This window comes from Oncorhynchus mykiss, chromosome 3 (assembly GCF_013265735.2).
Source record: "Oncorhynchus mykiss isolate Arlee chromosome 3, USDA_OmykA_1.1, whole genome shotgun sequence".
In the NCBI taxonomy this organism is placed as follows: Eukaryota; Metazoa; Chordata; class Actinopteri; order Salmoniformes; family Salmonidae; genus Oncorhynchus; species Oncorhynchus mykiss.
Window position 1 is genome coordinate 26,718,862 of NC_048567.1, and position 17,888 is coordinate 26,736,749.

Here is a 17,888-nt window from a genome sequence, read left to right on the forward strand (position 1 = left end):
TTGGTGGTCAAGATGTGTTGATATCTGTACTGATGGCGCAAAAGCCATGACAGGGAGACATAGTGGAAAGCGCGTGCAAGTAGCAGCATCCACAGAGAGTCTCTTGTTACCAAGGGAATGCCTGACAGCTTGAAATACATTTTGGACACTACAGTGAAAGTGGTTAACTTTGTTTAAGCAAGGCCCCTGAACTCTGGTGTATTTTCTGCATTATGCAATAATATGGGCAGCGACTAGGGTTGCAAAGGGTCGGAGATTTTCCATGGAAAGTTAGGCCCTGGAATTCTGGGAATTTTGCTTAAATTAATCAAAAAAGTTTGCTTATAACAGTGAACCTTTTATGTGGAATACACATGAGGCAATTCTAGGTATTGTGGCATATTTTGGTTAAAATATCCCCAATTCAATGGAATTGCAACCCTCTGCATGCACAGTGCATTCTTCCATCACATGTGCAGTGCACTCTTCCAACACATGTACAGCTTATTCTCAAGATCTTGCACACTAATGAGATGCTATTGAGCCCATACTTCTACACTGTCTGAAGAGAGCCTCATTGAAATTGCAACAAGCAGTTCTGTGAAAATTGAATTTAATCAGAAGCCACTGACAGATTTCTGGATAGGGCTGCGCTCAGAGTTTTTTGCCTTGGAAAATTGACACTGATGCCCTTTGCAACCACGTGCCTATGTGAGAGTGAATTCTCGGCCCTCACTAGCATGAAAACTAAATACAGGCACAGACTGTGTGTGGAAAATGATTTAAGACAGACTCTCTCCAATACAACCCAACATTGCAGAGTTATGTACATCCTTTCAAGCACACCCTACCCATTATCCTGTGGTGAGTTATTCACAATTTTGATGAACATAAACGTTTTATATGTAAGATGGCTCAATAAAGAGCAAGATTATTGATTGTTATTATTTGTGCCCTGGTCCTATAAGAGCTCTTTGTCACTTCCCACGAGCCGGGTTGTGACAAAAGCTCACCTCATTGTTGTGTTGAATAAATATACTGTATAGTGTGTGTGTGGCAGGCTTACAATGATGGCAACAAACTACTTTTCAGTGCGCTGCCCCTGGTGCTAGAGGGGGTACGGAGCTGGAGGATGAATGTTTTGAAGGGGTAAGGGACTATAAGAAGTTTGGGAACTACTGCCCTAGAGCACACAAAAAACGATACATACCTCGGCCTAAACATCTGCGCCACAGGTAACTTCCACAAAGCTGTGAACGTGCTGAGAGATGAGGCAAGAAGGGCCTTCTATGCAATCAAAAGGAACATAAAATTCAACATATCAATTATGGTGTCTGGTTAAAAATGCTTGAATCAGTTATAGAACCCATTGCCCTTTATGGTTGTGAGGTCTGGGGCCCACTCACCAACCAATAATTCACAAAATCGGACAAACATCAAATTTAGACTCTGCCTGCAGAATTCTGTAACAATTTCCTCTGTGTACAACGTACAACACTAAATAATGCATGCAGAGCAGAATTAGGCCACTACAACCACCTAAAAGGAAGCGATTCCCAAACCTTCATAACAAAGCCATCACCTACAGAGAGATGACCCTGGAGAAGAGTCCCCCAAGCAAGCTGGTCCCGGGGCTCTGTTCATAAACAGACCTTAAGGACAGCAACACAATTAGACACAACCAAATCGTGAGAAAACAAAGATTATTACTTGACACATTAACAAAAAAACGTAGCAAACTAGAATGCTTTTTGACCCTAAACAGAGAGGACACAGTGGTAGAATACCTGACCACCGTGACTGACCCAAACTTAAGGAAAGAATTGACTTTGTGACTCAGTGAGCGTAGCCTTGCTATGGAGAACGGCCGCTGTAGGCAGACCTGGCTCTCAAGAGGAGACACAGGCTATGTGCATACTGCCCACAAAATGAGGTAGAAACTGAGCTGCATTTAATAACTTACTGTCAAATCGATGACCATTTTAAAGACACATACAGTTGAAGTCGGAAGTTTACATACACTTAGGTTGGAGTAATTAAAACTAATTTTTCAACCACTCCACAAATTTCTTGTGAACAAACTATCGTTTTGGCAAGTCGGTTAGGACATCAACTTTGTGCATGACACAAGGAATTTTTCCAACAATTGTTTACAGACAGATTATTTCACTTATAATTCACTGTATCACAATTCCAGTTTACATAAACTAAGTTGACTGTGCCTTTAAACAGCTTGGAAAATTCCAGAAAACGATGTCATGGCTTTAGAAGCTTCTGATAGGCTAATTGATATAATTTGAGTCAATTGGAGGTGTACCTGTGGATGTATTTCAAGGTCTACCTTCAAACTCAGTGCCTCTTTGCTTGACATCATGGGAAAATCTAATGAAATCAGCCTCTGAATGTTTTTGTGTAGAACTCCACAAGTCTAGTTCATCCTTGGGAGCAATTTCCAAACGCCTGAAGGTACCATGTTCATCTATACAAACAATAGTGCGCAAGTATAAACACCATGGGAGCACGCAGCCGTCATACCGCTCAGGAAGGAGACGCGTTCTGTCTCCTAGAGATGAATGTACTTTGGTGCGAAAAGTGGAAATCAATCCCAGAACAACAACAAAGGACCTTGTGAAGATGCTGGAGGAAACAGGTACAAAAGTATCTATATCCATAGTAAAATGAGTCCTGTATCGACATAACCTGAAAGGCCACTCAGCAAGGAAGAAGCCACTGCTCCAAAACCGCCATAAAAAAGACAGACTACGGTTTGCAACTGCACATGGGGACCACGATCGTACTTTTTGGAGAAATGTCCTCTGGTCCCATGGTGTTTATACTTATGTACTATTGTAGCTATGTTATCATAAAAATACAACTCCAAGCTAGAAGTATCAGAACACTTAGAAAGGTAGTTCTAACCTTAAATATGACTGGGAGAAGTGTCAAGAATAAGAAAGCAATGTATTCCATGGTACACTAGAACCCAGCAAAGCATGAACAACAACCGTCTAAACATAGCTGAGGGCAATTGAGCAAAATGTCCACAAGATGACAGCAAATGGACCTTAGTAGTGCTTCCCTTCCTCCTCTTTCTATTAGTGTATGTAAACGTCTGACACACTGGAATTGTGATACAATGAGTGAAATAATCTGTAAACAATTGTTGGAAAAATTACTTGTGGCATGCACAAAGTAAATGTCCTGTCCGACTTGCCAAAACTATAGTTTGTTAACAAGGAATTTGTGGAGTGGTTGAAAAACAAGTTTTAATGACTCCAACCTAAGTGTATGTAAACTTCCGACTTCAACTGTAGGAGCACAAATGTCCACTTTTAGAACTTCCACGTTTTTTCCCCCGTTTGAGCATAAGAAACAAGATACTGAAACATGGATGTGAAAATCACAGTGAGGAAGCAAAAGAGTTAGAATTCCCCTCGTCACGCAGTGAAGTTAATTTTATAACAAAAATCTATCCTCACACGAATGTGGTGAAAAACTTGATTTGATCAAATAAAAAATAATACAGATAATAACATCCACCGCTTTCATGAATGGCTTTCAATGTGTTGTATAATGAGCCAATGGAGCCGTCAGTCTTACCGGCTGACCTGCATAGGACTAGATGTCCCCAGTAGAAGTGACACACTGTAACTGTACGGTCTGTGTACGTAATGACTAAACACTACCTGGCGTCTCAAGCGGCTGTTCGAAGGGCTGGCTCATTATCATGGTGGAGCCCAGGTGGATTTGACACTCATAATGATCACAAACAGGGTAACAGACAGTGGCATGTTGGGGTGAAGAGGATGAATGGTGTGTCCGTCTTGTAGCAAGGATAAGACAAACCGATAATCCCAGGAAACATTCACAGCACACATGATTTGGGTCTTATTCTCATGGAATTTGGATTAGACATACAGAATGACACGCACACACACACACAAACACACATTTGTATCATAACATAGTCTGGTATATGAATTTAAAAATGGCAATTAGTGGACAACATGACAAAAGCATAGAAATTGTATCATTACCATGTATCAACAGCTTAACACCGCTCCCTTTCGTCCTCTTATCTTGTTTGGCGGCCCTATAAGACAGTTTACACTCATACTTTCCACGGCTATCCTCCCACTGGACATTCTTCAGAAGTACAGATCTGTTTGGTGAGTTGCGGTCACTGTCCAGAACATCCACACGATCCTTGTATAGTGACTCTGGGTCAGGCCACAGTCTTGTAATTTGGGTCAAACTTGTTATTTTATTCCAATAGAGAATGGGACTCGTTGCTACCTGCTAGTCTGGAATGTGAATGAAGTAACAGTCCAATGTTGTATTCTGAGCCAGTTTTACAATCTCATCAGGTCTCAGGATGAGGTCTCTGGATAATTTGATGAGTCTATAGGTATAATGTCCTGTATCTATTGTATGGTTAAGCTACGTAATCTAGAGAACTTTATACGAAACACACCACCTGTTTTTTAATAGAATGAAAACAGTTGTTTTTTTTGTCTGTGAATAATTCATCCCTTTCAATTTAACTTTGGCATATGAGTTGTTGTGCAAGTGATTTGACAAAGTTGGCTTTTTCTATTCAAACTTTGGAAGCCTTGAACTTTCCAGCTGAAATACTACATTTAATAAAAATGTGATATAAATATCCTAAAGCAGAAATATACGAAAATAATAAATCTGATGAAATGTCTTTAGAAAGGGGAATGAGACTGGGATGTCCTCTCTCCCCTCTCCTGTTTGCACTGGCATTTGAACCTCTTACAGAAAGCATTAGACAGGACTCCTACTCTACAGCAATCCTTTAAGTGGACCACAAAAACATAATAAACACTTAGGATGCTTAAAGAGCAACAACAAATATTTAAAAGGTAACTTTATCCCATTACTCAACAATATGAAAGCAGATACAAATTAAAATGGAGCAATCTACCCATAAATCTTACAGGTAGAATAAACCTATTTAGAATGACATGGCTACCAAAGTTTTTATATTTGTTTTTGGTAATACCAATTACCCCACCGAAGACACTCTTTAAAAAAGTATACTTGGCAATTACAGACTTATTATAGGCAAATACAACTCATAGAATAAATAGGAAAGTTTTACATGTCCTTAAGTCTGAGGGTTGTTTTAGCCTTAGTGTTGTATCAACTCGCCTTTACTTGTGACATAGTTAAATGCTGGAGTGCTATAAAGTCCAAAAGTTTTGGGCGGAATTAGAAGGTTCGCTGTCAGAAGGTTTACAATATAAATGTACTTTTAATACGTCTATAGGCATATTTCAAGACATGGCATATGAGAGTGCTCGGTGAGATACCCAATGGGTTGGACTGTACTTTTCTCGTCAATCATTTTGAATAAACATTTGCTTAAAAATTGGAAATCAAATGAGCCGCCATCGTTAAGACAGTGAATGAATAAAACACATTATTATTTAAATATTAAAAAAATATGGGCTACATAGAGAAACAGAACACTGCAATTCGTAAGCCTATGCAACATTGACCAATAAAAAACAGTACCATAGCAATGAGGTTTTGTTCAGTAAGCTATAGGCCCAATACATTATCATCATATATTGGCCTTGCCAATGCATTGTTGTTCATGACATTTTTAATTTGAGGTAGGCTATATGATGATCACACCGGTAATAGTTCCGTTGTTGTATTACTTGTGAGGCACAGCTGAGTGAGCATACATTTAAATCATTTCTTTGTATTTTTATTTTACTGGGCTGATGGTGCTTGCATCTGATGGTCAGTCTCAGAGGACGGAAGAGAAGAGAATGAGGGTTTGCCTCTCAACATCTCTTCTCTCCCTTTACTCCATTGACAAAATGGGACACCATCTTCCAGCTGATTGGGAAAATCGAGTCGCACCGCATTATTTCTTCCTCATGCACAAATTCATGTTGTTACTCTTATGAACTGAGAAAGTGAAACATTTAGAAATGACCCAAGCCACTAATAATAACAACAACAACGCAAGCCTATAGATACACTTTCCTACTCATTCATTACAGCTGCACTGCTTGTTGTAGAGCTGAGTGGAACAGTGGAGGCTTCTCAGAGGAGGAAGGAGAGGACCTTCCTCAGTGAATTTCATAAAAATTGTAAGTTAACCTTTTTAGATAAAACTATACTAAATATAATCACGTCATCAAATAAGTGATTAAAACTCACTATTTCGCAAAGAAGGTCTACAGTAGCCTCAACAGAACTCTGTAGGGTAGCACCATGGTGTAGCCAGAGGTCAGCTAGCTTCCATCCTCCTCTTGGAACATTGACTTCAATACAAAATCTAGGAAGCTCATGGTTCTCACCCCCTTCCATAGACTTACACAGTAATTATGACAACTTCCGGAGGATGTCCTTCAGCCTATCAGAGCTTTTGCAGCATGAACTGACATGCTGTCCACCCAATCAAAGGATCAGAGAATGAATATAGTATTGAAAGCACAAGCTGCAGCTAGCTAGCACTGCAATGTATAAAATGTGGTGAGTAGTTGACTCAAAGAGAAAGACAATAGTTGGAACAGTTTTGAAAAATTTTATTTTTTTCCAAAAAATGTCAAAAATTCACTTAGTTTCACTTAGTTAGCTAGCAAATGCAGCTAGCTAGTTTAGCCTACTGAAACACCCTGCTCAAACAGAGGTAATGCTATGACTTTCCAACACAACACTGAAACTCTTCCAAGTGTAACTGCTTACTGACTATACACTGTAACTTTACTGCATGATTCTAGCGGGTTTATTAACACATTAGTTATATTAGCTATGCTGCCTATGACATTACTTTAGCTAATATGGTGACAACGATGCAGGCTGTTTGTAGAGGTTTGGCTTGGACAGGTTCTCTCACCTGGTCACATACAGCTGATTTGCTGTGCATTGAAGTCCACAAGCGAAGGGAATAGAAGGAATACCACGTGGCTGTTATGATAGTGAACTCTGTTTATGCATGATCAGGGGTGTATTCATTCCGTGGATTCTGTTGAAAAACATTTATTCTTATGGCTTGGGGGCAGTATTTTGACGTCTGGATGAGAAGCGTTCCCAAAGTAAACTGCCTGTTACTCAGGCCCAGAAGCTAGGATATGCATATAATAGATGTAGTAGATTTGGATAGAAAGCACTCTAAAGTTTCCAAAACTGTTAAAATAATGTGAGTATAACAGAACTGATATGGCAGGCTTTCTGATATAGTCATGGTTTTAAACATTTTGAAATCTCACAGTATCAACTTTGCTGTAGCTTTCTTTTATGCCTGCTACGTTACTGCCGACACAGTAATTTGAGCCATCCGATTGGCCAGTGGTAGGCCTATTGGGCACTTTATTTGCTCTCTGGGCCCGCTGGGAAGGCAGAGTTTGTACCTTCACAGACCGAGACGAATAAAACAAAATAGAAACAAGGCTTTATAGTTGGGTTTTTTACAGAAATGTTTGGCAATCGATTAGGAATGCCTTGGAGATTGACCAGTTGATCGCGATCGACCAGTTGGTGACCACTGGTATAGAGTCTTACAAGCACTGGAAATTGAAGCCGTGAGAACACGTCGGTCTGAGCACGTGTGATGTCATCGATGTTTGTGTGTGTCTGTCTATTGTATTGTTCATTTGGGTTTGAAAAATGTAACATTTATCTTTTAAAAAAAAGGAGTTGCGCAACAATTGAAATCCTGTCAAGTGTAGCACATGACAATAAACATACATTGTCTTACAAATCACACAAGTGTAGTTCATCAAAACACCTAAGTGACACGTTACACTATAACTTGCTGTGGAAAAAAGCCAACACATTATTTGGAAACCTGAGAGGTGGTGTTATAGGTTATGAGACTTCTGAGTCATTTGGTTGTTGCAGATGGAAATTGTTTCGTTGAATGTGTCAAACTGCAATAAAAAAATTCTGAACTTCAACATGCATGATATCTACTACTGAAAGTTTGAGGGAGTTGGAAGGGGTAGAGGAATCTGTGTTGTTGACAGTCCTCCAATATGTATAAAATCCCTTAAACAACGTTTGTGTGTTAGATTTGGTATATAGCACTTTTAAAAACAGTTTTAGCTGTTGACAGACTTGACATAAGAGAAACATACACTATATATACAAAAGTATGAGGACAACACTTCAAATTAGTCGATTTGGCTATTTAGGCCACACCTGTTAACAGGTGTTTAAAATCGAGTACACAGCCATGCAATCTACATAGACAAACATTGGCAGAAGAATGGCCTTACTGAAGAGCTTAGTGACTTTCAACTTGACACCGTCATAGGATGCCACCTTTCCAACAGTTTAGTTAGTCACATTTCTGCCCTTTTACTAGGATTAAATGTCAGTAATTGTGAAAAACTGAGTTTAAATGTATTTGGCTAAGGTGCATGTAAACTTCCGACTTCAATTGTATGTCATAAGCTAACAGTAAAATATACAAATTTAAAGAATTGTCCGTAGAGCACCAAGACAGGACTGTTTCGAGCCACAGATCTGGGGAAGGGTACCAAAACATGTCTGCAGCATTGAAGGTCCCCAAGAACACAGTGGCCTCCATCATTCTTAAATTGAAGAAGTTTGGACCCACCAAGACTTCTCCTAGAGCTGGCCACCCAGCCAAACCGAGCAATCCGGGGAGAAGGGCCTTGGTCAGGGATGTGACCAAGAACCTGATGGTCACTCTGTCAGAGTTCCAGAGTTCCTCTGTGGAGATGGGAGAACTTCCAGAAGGAAGAATCTCTGCAGCTCTCCACCAATCAGGCCTTTATGGTAGAGTGGCAAGACAAAAGCCACTTCTCAGTAAAAGACACATGACAGCCCGCTTGGAGTTTGCCAAAAGGCATCTAAAGGACTCTCAGACCATGAGAAACAAGATTCTCTGGTCTGATGAAACCAAGATTGAACTCTTTGGCCTGAATGCCAAGCGTCATGTCTGGAGGAAACCTGGCACCATACCTAAGGTGAAGCATGGTGGTGGCAGCATCATTCTGTGGGGAAGTTTTCCAGCGGCAGGGACTGGGAGACTAGTCAGGATCAAGGGAAAGATGAATGGAACAAAGTACAGAGAGATCCTTGATGAAAACCTGCTCCAGATTGCTCAGGACCTCAGACTGGGTCGAAGGTTCACCTTCCAACAGGACAATGACCCTAAGCACACAGCCAAGATAATGCAGGATTGGCTTCGGGACAAGTCTCTGAATGTCCTTGAGTTGCCCAGCCAGAGCCCGGACTTGAACCCAAACGAACTTCTCTGGAGAGACCTGAAAATAGCTGAGCAGCGACGCTCCCCATCCAACCTGACAGAGCTTGAGAGGGTCTGCAGAGAAGAATGGGAGAAACTCCCCAAGCATGTAGCTTCATACCCTAGAAGACTTGAGGCTGTAATCACGGCCAAATCATTGCCAAAGGTGCACAACAAAGTACTAAGTAAAGGGTCTGAATTCTTATGTAAATGCAATATTCCGTTTTTAAAATTTTAATACATTTGCAAAAAAGACTTTTCACTTTCACCAATCCAAAATTAAATCTAGAATTGGCTTCCTATATCGCAACAAAGCATCCTTCACTCATGCTGCCAAACATACCCTCGTAAAACTGACCATCCTACCGATCCTCGACTTCGGCGATGTCATCTATAAAATAGCCTCCAACACCCTGCTCAACAAATTGGATGCAGTCCATCACAGTGCCATCCGCTCCACCTTATCTCAGCTCACTGGTCACCATAGCAGCACCCACTCGTTGCACGCGCTCAAGCAGGTATATCTCACTGGTCACCCCCAAAGCCAATTCCTCCTTTGGTCACCTTTCCTTCCAGTTCTCTGTTGCTAATGACTGGAAAGAACTGCAAAAATCACTGAAGCTAGAGACTCACATCTCCCTCACTTGCTTTAAACACCAGCTGTCAGAGCAGCTTACAGATCACTGCACCTGTACATAGCCCATCTGTAAACAGCCCATCTATCTACCTCATCCCCATACTGTATTTATTTATTTATCTTGCTCCTTTGCACCCCAGTATCACTACTTGCACATTCATCTTCTGCACATCTACCATTCCAGTGTTTAATTGCTATATTGTAATTACTTCGCCACCATGGCCTATTTATTGCCTTAACTCCCTTATCTTACCTCATTTGCACTCACTGTATATAGACTTTTGTTTTCTTTTTTCTACTGTATTATTTACTGTATGTTTTGTTTTCTTTTTTCTACTGTATTATTTACTGTATGTTTTGTTTGTTCCATGCGTAACTCTGTTGTTTTTATGTGTCGAATTGCTAGGCTTTATCTTGGCCAGGTCACAGTTGCAAATGAGAACTTGTTCTCAACTAGCCTACCTGGTTAAATAAAGGTGAAATCAAATACAAAACGTTCTGAATGCACTGTATATCTGGCATTGTCAGTCTTACTATCTCCTGTCTTATCTGCTTAGAACAAGAAGGGCTGTGAGCAGAGTCAGAAGCACGGTGATGGGGACCAGGAGGATGGCCACGAACAAGAAAACTGGTTCAGGAAGCACCTTCTCTACTGCTGAAAAACACAAGAGGAACAGACATAGGGGTGGCGTCAGTCATTGAGTGGTATTGCAGATACGGAGAGAGAGCTACATTTCATTGCTATGCACCGACCCAAATGGCTGTATACTGTATGATAAACCTGGATATAAGTCGACTTGGCAGTCTTCAGTAGATGTGACACAGTGTAACTGTAAGGTAATAACATCCACCGCTTTCATGAATGGCTTTCAATGTGTTGTATAATGAGCCAATGGAGCCGTCAGTCTTACCGGCTGACCTGCATAGGACTAGATGTCCCCAGTAGAAGTGACACACTGTAACTGTAAGGTCTGTGTACGTAATGAGAAAACACTACCTGGCGTCTCAAGCGGCTGTTTGAAGGGCTGGCTCATTATCATGGTGGAGCTCAGGTGGATTTGACACTCATAATTCTTTCCCTTCTCCAAGGGGAGGATCACAGACAGGGTAACATACAGTGACATGCTGGGGTGAAGAGGATCAATGGTCTTTTGGAATACTTTAGATCCGTCTTGTAGCAAGGATAAGAAAAACCCATCATCCCGGGAAACATTCACAGCACACATGAGTTGGGTCTCATTCTCAGGGTCAAGCCCAAAGAACATCGAATCTGTTTTAGACACACAGAAAGACACACACATTTGTATCATAACATGGTCTGGTATAGGAAATGAAAAGTGGCAATTAGTGGACAACATGGCAAAAGCATAGAAATTGTATCATTACCATGTATCAACAGCTTAACGCCGCTCCCTTTCGTCCTCTTATCTTGTTTGGCGGCCCTATAAGACAGTTTACACTCATACTTTCCACTGCTATCCTCCCACTGGACATTCTTCAGAAGTACAGATCTGTTCGGTGAGTTGCGGTCGCTGTCCAGAACCTCCACACGATCCTTGTACGGTGACTCTGGGTCAGGCCACAGTCTTGTCATTTGGGTCAAATTTGTAATTTTATGCCAGTAGAGAATGGGATTCTTTGCCACCTGCTGGTCTGGAGTGTGGATGAACTGGCAGTCCATTGAGGCATTCTGAGCCAGTTTATACACAACCTCATCAGGTTTCTGGGTAACTGTCTGGGCCCAGGCTCCTGAGAAAGAAAGTGTATATGGAGGCTCTATGATGAGTCTGAAATTATTGGAAGCCTTGATAAAGATGAGCAAAAAAGACTGCATCAAATAAATCATACAAATATTGAGATTTATTGTATGCTCCAAAAAAATGGGAAATTATATTATGTCATGCTAATACAATTTCTCAGAGAAAAATATTTTATTTCACTTCTTATGGCTGCAGGGGCAGTATTGAGAAGCTTGGATGAAAGGTGCACAGAGGTGTCCATATTCAACGGCCTGCTCCACAGTCATAGTTGCTAATATTTGAATATTAATATTAGTATTGGATAGAAAACACTCTGAAGTTTCTAAAATTGTTTGAATTATGTCTGTGAGTATAACAGAACTCATATGGCAGGCAAAACCCTGAAATTCCACTTCTTGTTAGTTTTTTTCTGGGGGTGGCAGATTTTCAACCAAGCTCTCATTGAAATTACAGCGAGATATGGATGAGTTTTCACTTCCTACGCCTTCCACTAGATGTCAACAGTCAATAGAACTTTGTCTGATGACTACTGTGAAGGGGGGGTCAAATGACACAGGAAATAGTCCCCACTACCACGAGTTGACCATGCATTCACTATGCGCGTTCACAGGGGAAGGACCTGCGTTCCACCGATCATCTGAAGTCATTCTAATTCTCAGTTTGGAACGTCATTCAAGATATATGTAAACAACATTCTTTTCAACATCGTTTGACATGTTTCTACTGACTGTTACGGAACTTTTGGACATTTCGTCACGTTATTGTGGACGCGCTATGTGACTTTGGAATTGTTTACCAAACGCGCTAACCGAAGTAGCTAATTGGACATAAATAACGGACATTTTCGAACAAATCAAGCATTTATTGTGGACCTGGGATTGCTAGGACTGCATTCTGATGAAGTTCATCAAAGGAAACATTTATCAAGTATTTTCTGGTTTCTGTTGACTCCAACATGGCGGCTAATTTTCTTCCGTTCTGAGCGCCGTCTCAGATTATTGCATGTGTTGCTTTTTCCGTAAACTTTTTTTGAAATCTGACACAGCAGTTGCATTAAGGAGAGGTATATCTATAATTCCATGTGTATAACTTGTATTATCATCTACATTTATGATGAGTATTTCTGTTGAAACGATGTGGCTATGCAAAATCACTTGATGTTTTTGGAACTAGTGAATCTAATAAACCAATGTAAACTCCAGATTTTTTGATATAAATATGAACTTTATCAAACAAAACATGCATGTATTGTGTAACATGAAGTCCTATGAGTGTCATCTGACGAAGATAATTCAAGGTTAGTGATTAATTTTAATTTTATTTCTGCTTTTTGTGAATGCTATATTTTGGAAACCTAACATAATCGTTTGTAGTACTTTTGCTGAAAGGCCTATTCGAAATCAGACACTTTGGTGGGATTAACAACAAGATTACCTTTAAAATGATATAAGACACATGTATGCTTTAGGAATTGTAATTATGAGATTTCTGTGGTTTGAATTTGGCGCCCTCTATTTTCACTGGTAGTTGTCATATCGATCCCGGTATTGGGATTGCAGCCATAACAAGTTTTAACAAGTAATAAAAACAATAGAAAAAATAAATAAATAATTAAATAAATAATTTGTGCGTATAGTGTTTTGCTATAATGCAGCATTTCTGTTTGGTGCACTCAATGTATTGTAGTTTAGTAGCCAGCCTAGGTTACTGCTCAAATGTTGCTGTAATAGGCCTACATGATACAACTTTGCATGGTGTTTTGTTTTTTAGGTATTCAATATCAAGCTTTAAAAACCAAGAAACCAGACTGCAACATTTTAGTAGTGTCACGCCCTGACCTTAGTTATCTTTGTTTTCTTTATTATTTTGGTTAGGTCAGGGTGTGATTAGGGTGGTATGTGTTTGACCCTGTCTAGGGTTTTTTGTATATCTATGGGGTTTTGGTATGTCTAGGTAAATGTAGGTCTATGGTGGCCTGAATTGGTTCCCAATCAGAGACAGCTGTTTATCATTGTCTCTGATTGGGGATCCTATTTAGGTTGCCATTTTCCATGTTGGTTTTTACATTGTCTATGTATAGTTGCCTGTGTCAGCACTAGTGTTTATAGCGTCACAGTCGGTTTGTTAGTTCAAGTATTCGGCGTTTAATAAAGACGAATGTATTCTCATCACGCTGCGCCTTGGTCTCCTCGTTACGACGAACATGACAAGTAGCCTAGCTAGGATTGTGGCATGTGTCTGTAAACTTTCCCTCCTCTGCACGCTGTGTATTTACCAATGTAACCACATCTGGCAGTAATTTCATAAAGCAGATAACTCAACTGTTAACTCAACTGTTAACTCACTCATACTCGTTTGTGTGTCCTATTCAGCCCATGGGCCTTGTGTTTGACACGTGCGCTAGCCTATTAGCCACCTTTTGACTGACTTCATTGCCCTTACTCGTTTGATTATATTGACATTCCCAGCCTTAATTGCAGTCGTCTGTTTTTGTTCAAAAGATTTGAGTAATTGAAACTGAAACAGTGTATCCCGAACATTTGGAGGCAGCAAACAATGTACCAAGGCAGTTGTGATTTACAACCTGATAGCAATCATTTTTGGACTACCAAGAAATGTATTGGTGAATTATACTGAACAAAAATATAAACGTGACATACAACAATTTCAAAGATTTTACATAGAAATCAGTCAATACATTCATTAGGCCCTAATCTGTGGATTTCACATGACTGGGAATGCAGATAGTCTGAGATTTTGTGACCAACAATCATTTGTTGGTCACATATACCTTTTTCCCATGGATCAGAAAACCAGTCAGTATCTAATGTGACCACCATTTGCATCATGCAGCATGACACATCTCCTTCATATAGAGTTTGCAAAGTAGTTAAAACGCTGTTCAATACAGGATTAAGATTGAATCCTACTACACCGGCGCTCGTTGGATGTGGCAGGGGTTGCAAATTATTACGAACTACAAAGGGAAACCCAGACGCGAGCTGCCTAGTGACGCAAGCCTACCAGACGAGCTAAATGCCTTCTATGTTCGCTTTGAGGCAAGCAATGTATGAGAGCACCAGTTGTTCCAGACAACTGTGTGATCACACTTTCCGTAGCCGACGTGAGCAAGACCTTAAAACAGGTCAACATTCACAAGACTGAAGGGGAAGACAGATTACCAGGGCGTGTACTCAAAGCATGCGCAGACCAACTGTCTTCACCGATATTCTCAACCTCTCCCTGACAGTCTGTAATAGCTACATATTGCAAGCAGATCACCATAGTCCCTGTGCACAAGAATGCAAAGGTAACCTGCCTAAATCACTACTGCCCGTAGTACTCTTTACATTTTACCAGGTAAGTTGACTGAGAACACATTCTCATTTACAGCAACAACCTGGGGAATAGTTACGTGGGAGATGAGCCAATTGTAAACTGGGGATTGTTAGGTGACCATGATGATATGAGGGCCAGATTGAGAATTTAAGCCAGGACACCAGGGTTAACACCCCTACCCTTACGAAAAGTGCCATTGGATCTTTAGTGATCACAGAGAGTTAGGACACCCATTTAACGTCCCATCTGAAAGACGGCCCCTACACAGGGCAATCTCCCCAATCACTGCCCTGGGATATTTTTTTTAGACCAGAGGAAAGGGTGCCTCCTACTGGCCCTCCAGCACCACTTGCAGCAACATCTGGTCTCCCATCCAGGGACCTACCGGGACCAACCCTGCTTAGCTTCAGAAGCAAGCCAGCAGTGCGATGCATGGTGGTATGCTGCTATCTACTGATTGAGGTTGGTAGCCATGAAGTGCTTTGAAAGGCTGGTCATGGCTCACGTCAACGGCATCATCCAGGAAACCCTAGACCCACTCCAATTCGCATACCGCCCCAACAGATTCACAGATGACACAATCTCAATAGCACTCCACACTGCCCTTTCCCACCTGAACAAAAGGAACATGTATGTGAGAATGCTGTTCATTGACTACAGCTCAGTGTTCAACACCATAGTACCCAAAGCTCATCACGAAGTTAAGGACCCTGGGACTAAACACCTCCCTCTGCAACTGGATCCTGAACTTCCTTACGGGCCGCCCCCAGGTGGTAAGGGTGGGCAACAACACATCTGCCACGCTTAGTCCCCTCCTGTACTCCCTGTTCACTCACGGCCAAGCACGACTCCAACACCATCACCATAGTGGAGCGGGTCGAGAGTTTCAAGTTCTTTGGTGTCCACATCACCAACAAACTATCATGGTCCAAACACACCCGAGACAGTAGTGAAGAGGGCACGACAACACCTTTTCCCCTTCAGGAGACTGAAAAGATTTGGCATGAGTCCCCAGATCTTAAAAACGTTCTACAGCTGCACCATCGAGAGTATCCTGGTTACATCACCGCCTGGTATGGCAAATGCTTGGCATCCGACCGTAAGGCGCTACAAAGGGTAGTGCGTACGGCCCAATACATCACTGGGACCAAGCTTCCTGCCCTCCAGGACCTATATACTAGGCGGTGTTAGAGGAAAATGACAAAAATGTCAATCTCCAGTCACCAAGGCTTAGACTTCTCTCTAAGCCAAGCGGTCCAAAAGGCTCCTTAACAGCTTCTACTCCCAAGCCATAAGACTGCCGAACAATTAATCAAATGGCCACCTAGACTATTTACATGAACCCCCCCGCCCTTGTTTTTACACTGCTGCTACTCGCTGTTTATTATCAATGCATAGTCACTTTACCCCTACCTACATGTATGAATTACCTTGACTAACCTGTACCCTTGCGCATTGACTCAGTACCGGTACCCCTTTTATATAGCCTCGTTATTGTTATGTAATCTTATTGTGTTACTTTATTAATTTTTTTATTTTCTTACCTCTATTTCTTGAACTGCATTGTTGGTTAAGGGCTTGTAAGTTAGCATTTCATGTGACAAATAAAATTTGAATTGATTTTAAATTTGGTTTGAATTGTCTCAAGGCTTAAAAATCCTTCTTTAACCTGTTTCCTCCCCTTAATGTACACTGATTGAAGTGGAGTTAACAAGTGACATCAAACAGGGATCATAGCTTTCACCTGGTCAGTATATGTCATGTTCTTAATGTTTTGTATACTCAGTGTATATAGCTCAGTATTTGTATTATTCATTTGATAGTCTTTTTTTTTGCTGATCTTTATTAAGGGTGCCAATATTTTCAGATGTGACTGTACCTGAAACTAGCCATGATATTTACTTGTGACAGACTTAACATAGTTTATTCTTAATATACAGTTTGGGGCTACGTGCTTATAATGGTTTAGTAATAATTAAGGAGTCCGAATTATTTAAAACATTAAAAGGTGCAGTCAAAAACATGGTTTCATATACATTTCCACACTATGAAGTAGGAATAATACTGTGAAAATGATGATAATGCCCTTTTAGTGTAAGAGCTGCTTGAAAATGTCTTGGTCAGATGGAGTTTTGGCCTGCCTGGTGACATCACCATTCGGTCAATTAGTTAATAGACCAATAAGAAAGAGAGATCCAAACCTCTGCCAATAACAGCTAGTTTTCAGTTCTCCCCTCCTATTCAGTCCACTCCTAGCAAAGTTATTGACAAATTGCTCTTTGCTAAGAAGTTACTTTTTGAAAAAAATATATAACATTTTGATTGAAAAAAAAGTCAGTTACTTAATTGTTACCCAGAAATGATTTAATATTGAGGTTAAAAAACACAGCTGCATTGGACCTTTAATCCATTTGGCCAAAACATTTAAAAGGTGGTAAAAGTTTAATGAGCTTCAAAAATCTTACCTGCAGTGATGAGGGCAATACTTAGAATGTTCCACAAATCTCTCTTTGAATTTGAAGTCATCAAAACTTTTGCCATCTTCCTTTTAACCACAATAATTATCTGATTAGACTTTTATCAGCAAGAGACGAAAGTGATAATACAAGCTGTGCTGAAAATGATAATTTCCTGTCTCTGTCTGTATGGTTAAGTTTCGTAATCTATTGTAGAGAACGTCATAGGAAACACACCCACTGAAAGAGTTGGGCTGATCTGTGACTCACTGATATCTTTCCAGTCAGAGGATTGAAGGGACATTTCACTCAAAAAACAATTTGGGCATTTTATTCATTAACCCACTGTTGATACAGTCCCAAAAATATATAGTTTTTGAGTGAAATTGACCTTTAAGGCAACCTCAGAGAGTGAACTTTGTTTCCAGAGGACACTTGAGATGTAAAAACTAGGTGGC

General features: G+C 40.6%; 1 protein-coding gene across 1 annotated transcript; it reads right to left on the reverse strand.

The window, feature by feature from the left end:
- Positions 1 to 10,212: 10,212 nt before the first annotated feature.
- On the reverse strand, positions 10,213 to 17,608 carry LOC110505184. The gene is made up of 4 exons (XM_021584224.2): positions 17,440 to 17,608; positions 11,262 to 11,624; positions 10,873 to 11,145; positions 10,213 to 10,530 (listed from the first exon to the last, which is right to left on the reverse strand). Exons 1-4 carry the CDS (start codon positions 17,513 to 17,515, stop codon positions 10,421 to 10,423), a joined length of 822 nt encoding a protein of 273 aa, XP_021439899.2. The 5' UTR covers positions 17,516 to 17,608; the 3' UTR covers positions 10,213 to 10,420.
- Between the last annotated feature and the right edge of the window lie 280 nt (positions 17,609 to 17,888).

Coding starts and splice junctions, on each gene's coding strand:
- LOC110505184 (XM_021584224.2), bottom strand. CDS start 17,515: ATGGCAAAAGTTTTGATGACTTCAAATTCAAAGAGAGATTTGTGGAAC. Junction 11,625..17,439: donor TATTGCCCTCATCACTGCAG/GTAAGATTTTTG, acceptor TTTCTTTCTCAG/GAGCCTGGGCCCAGACAGTT. Junction 10,531..10,872: donor ACAGCCGCTTGAGACGCCAG/GTAGTGTTTTCT, acceptor TGTGTTTTTCAG/CAGTAGAGAAGGTGCTTCCT.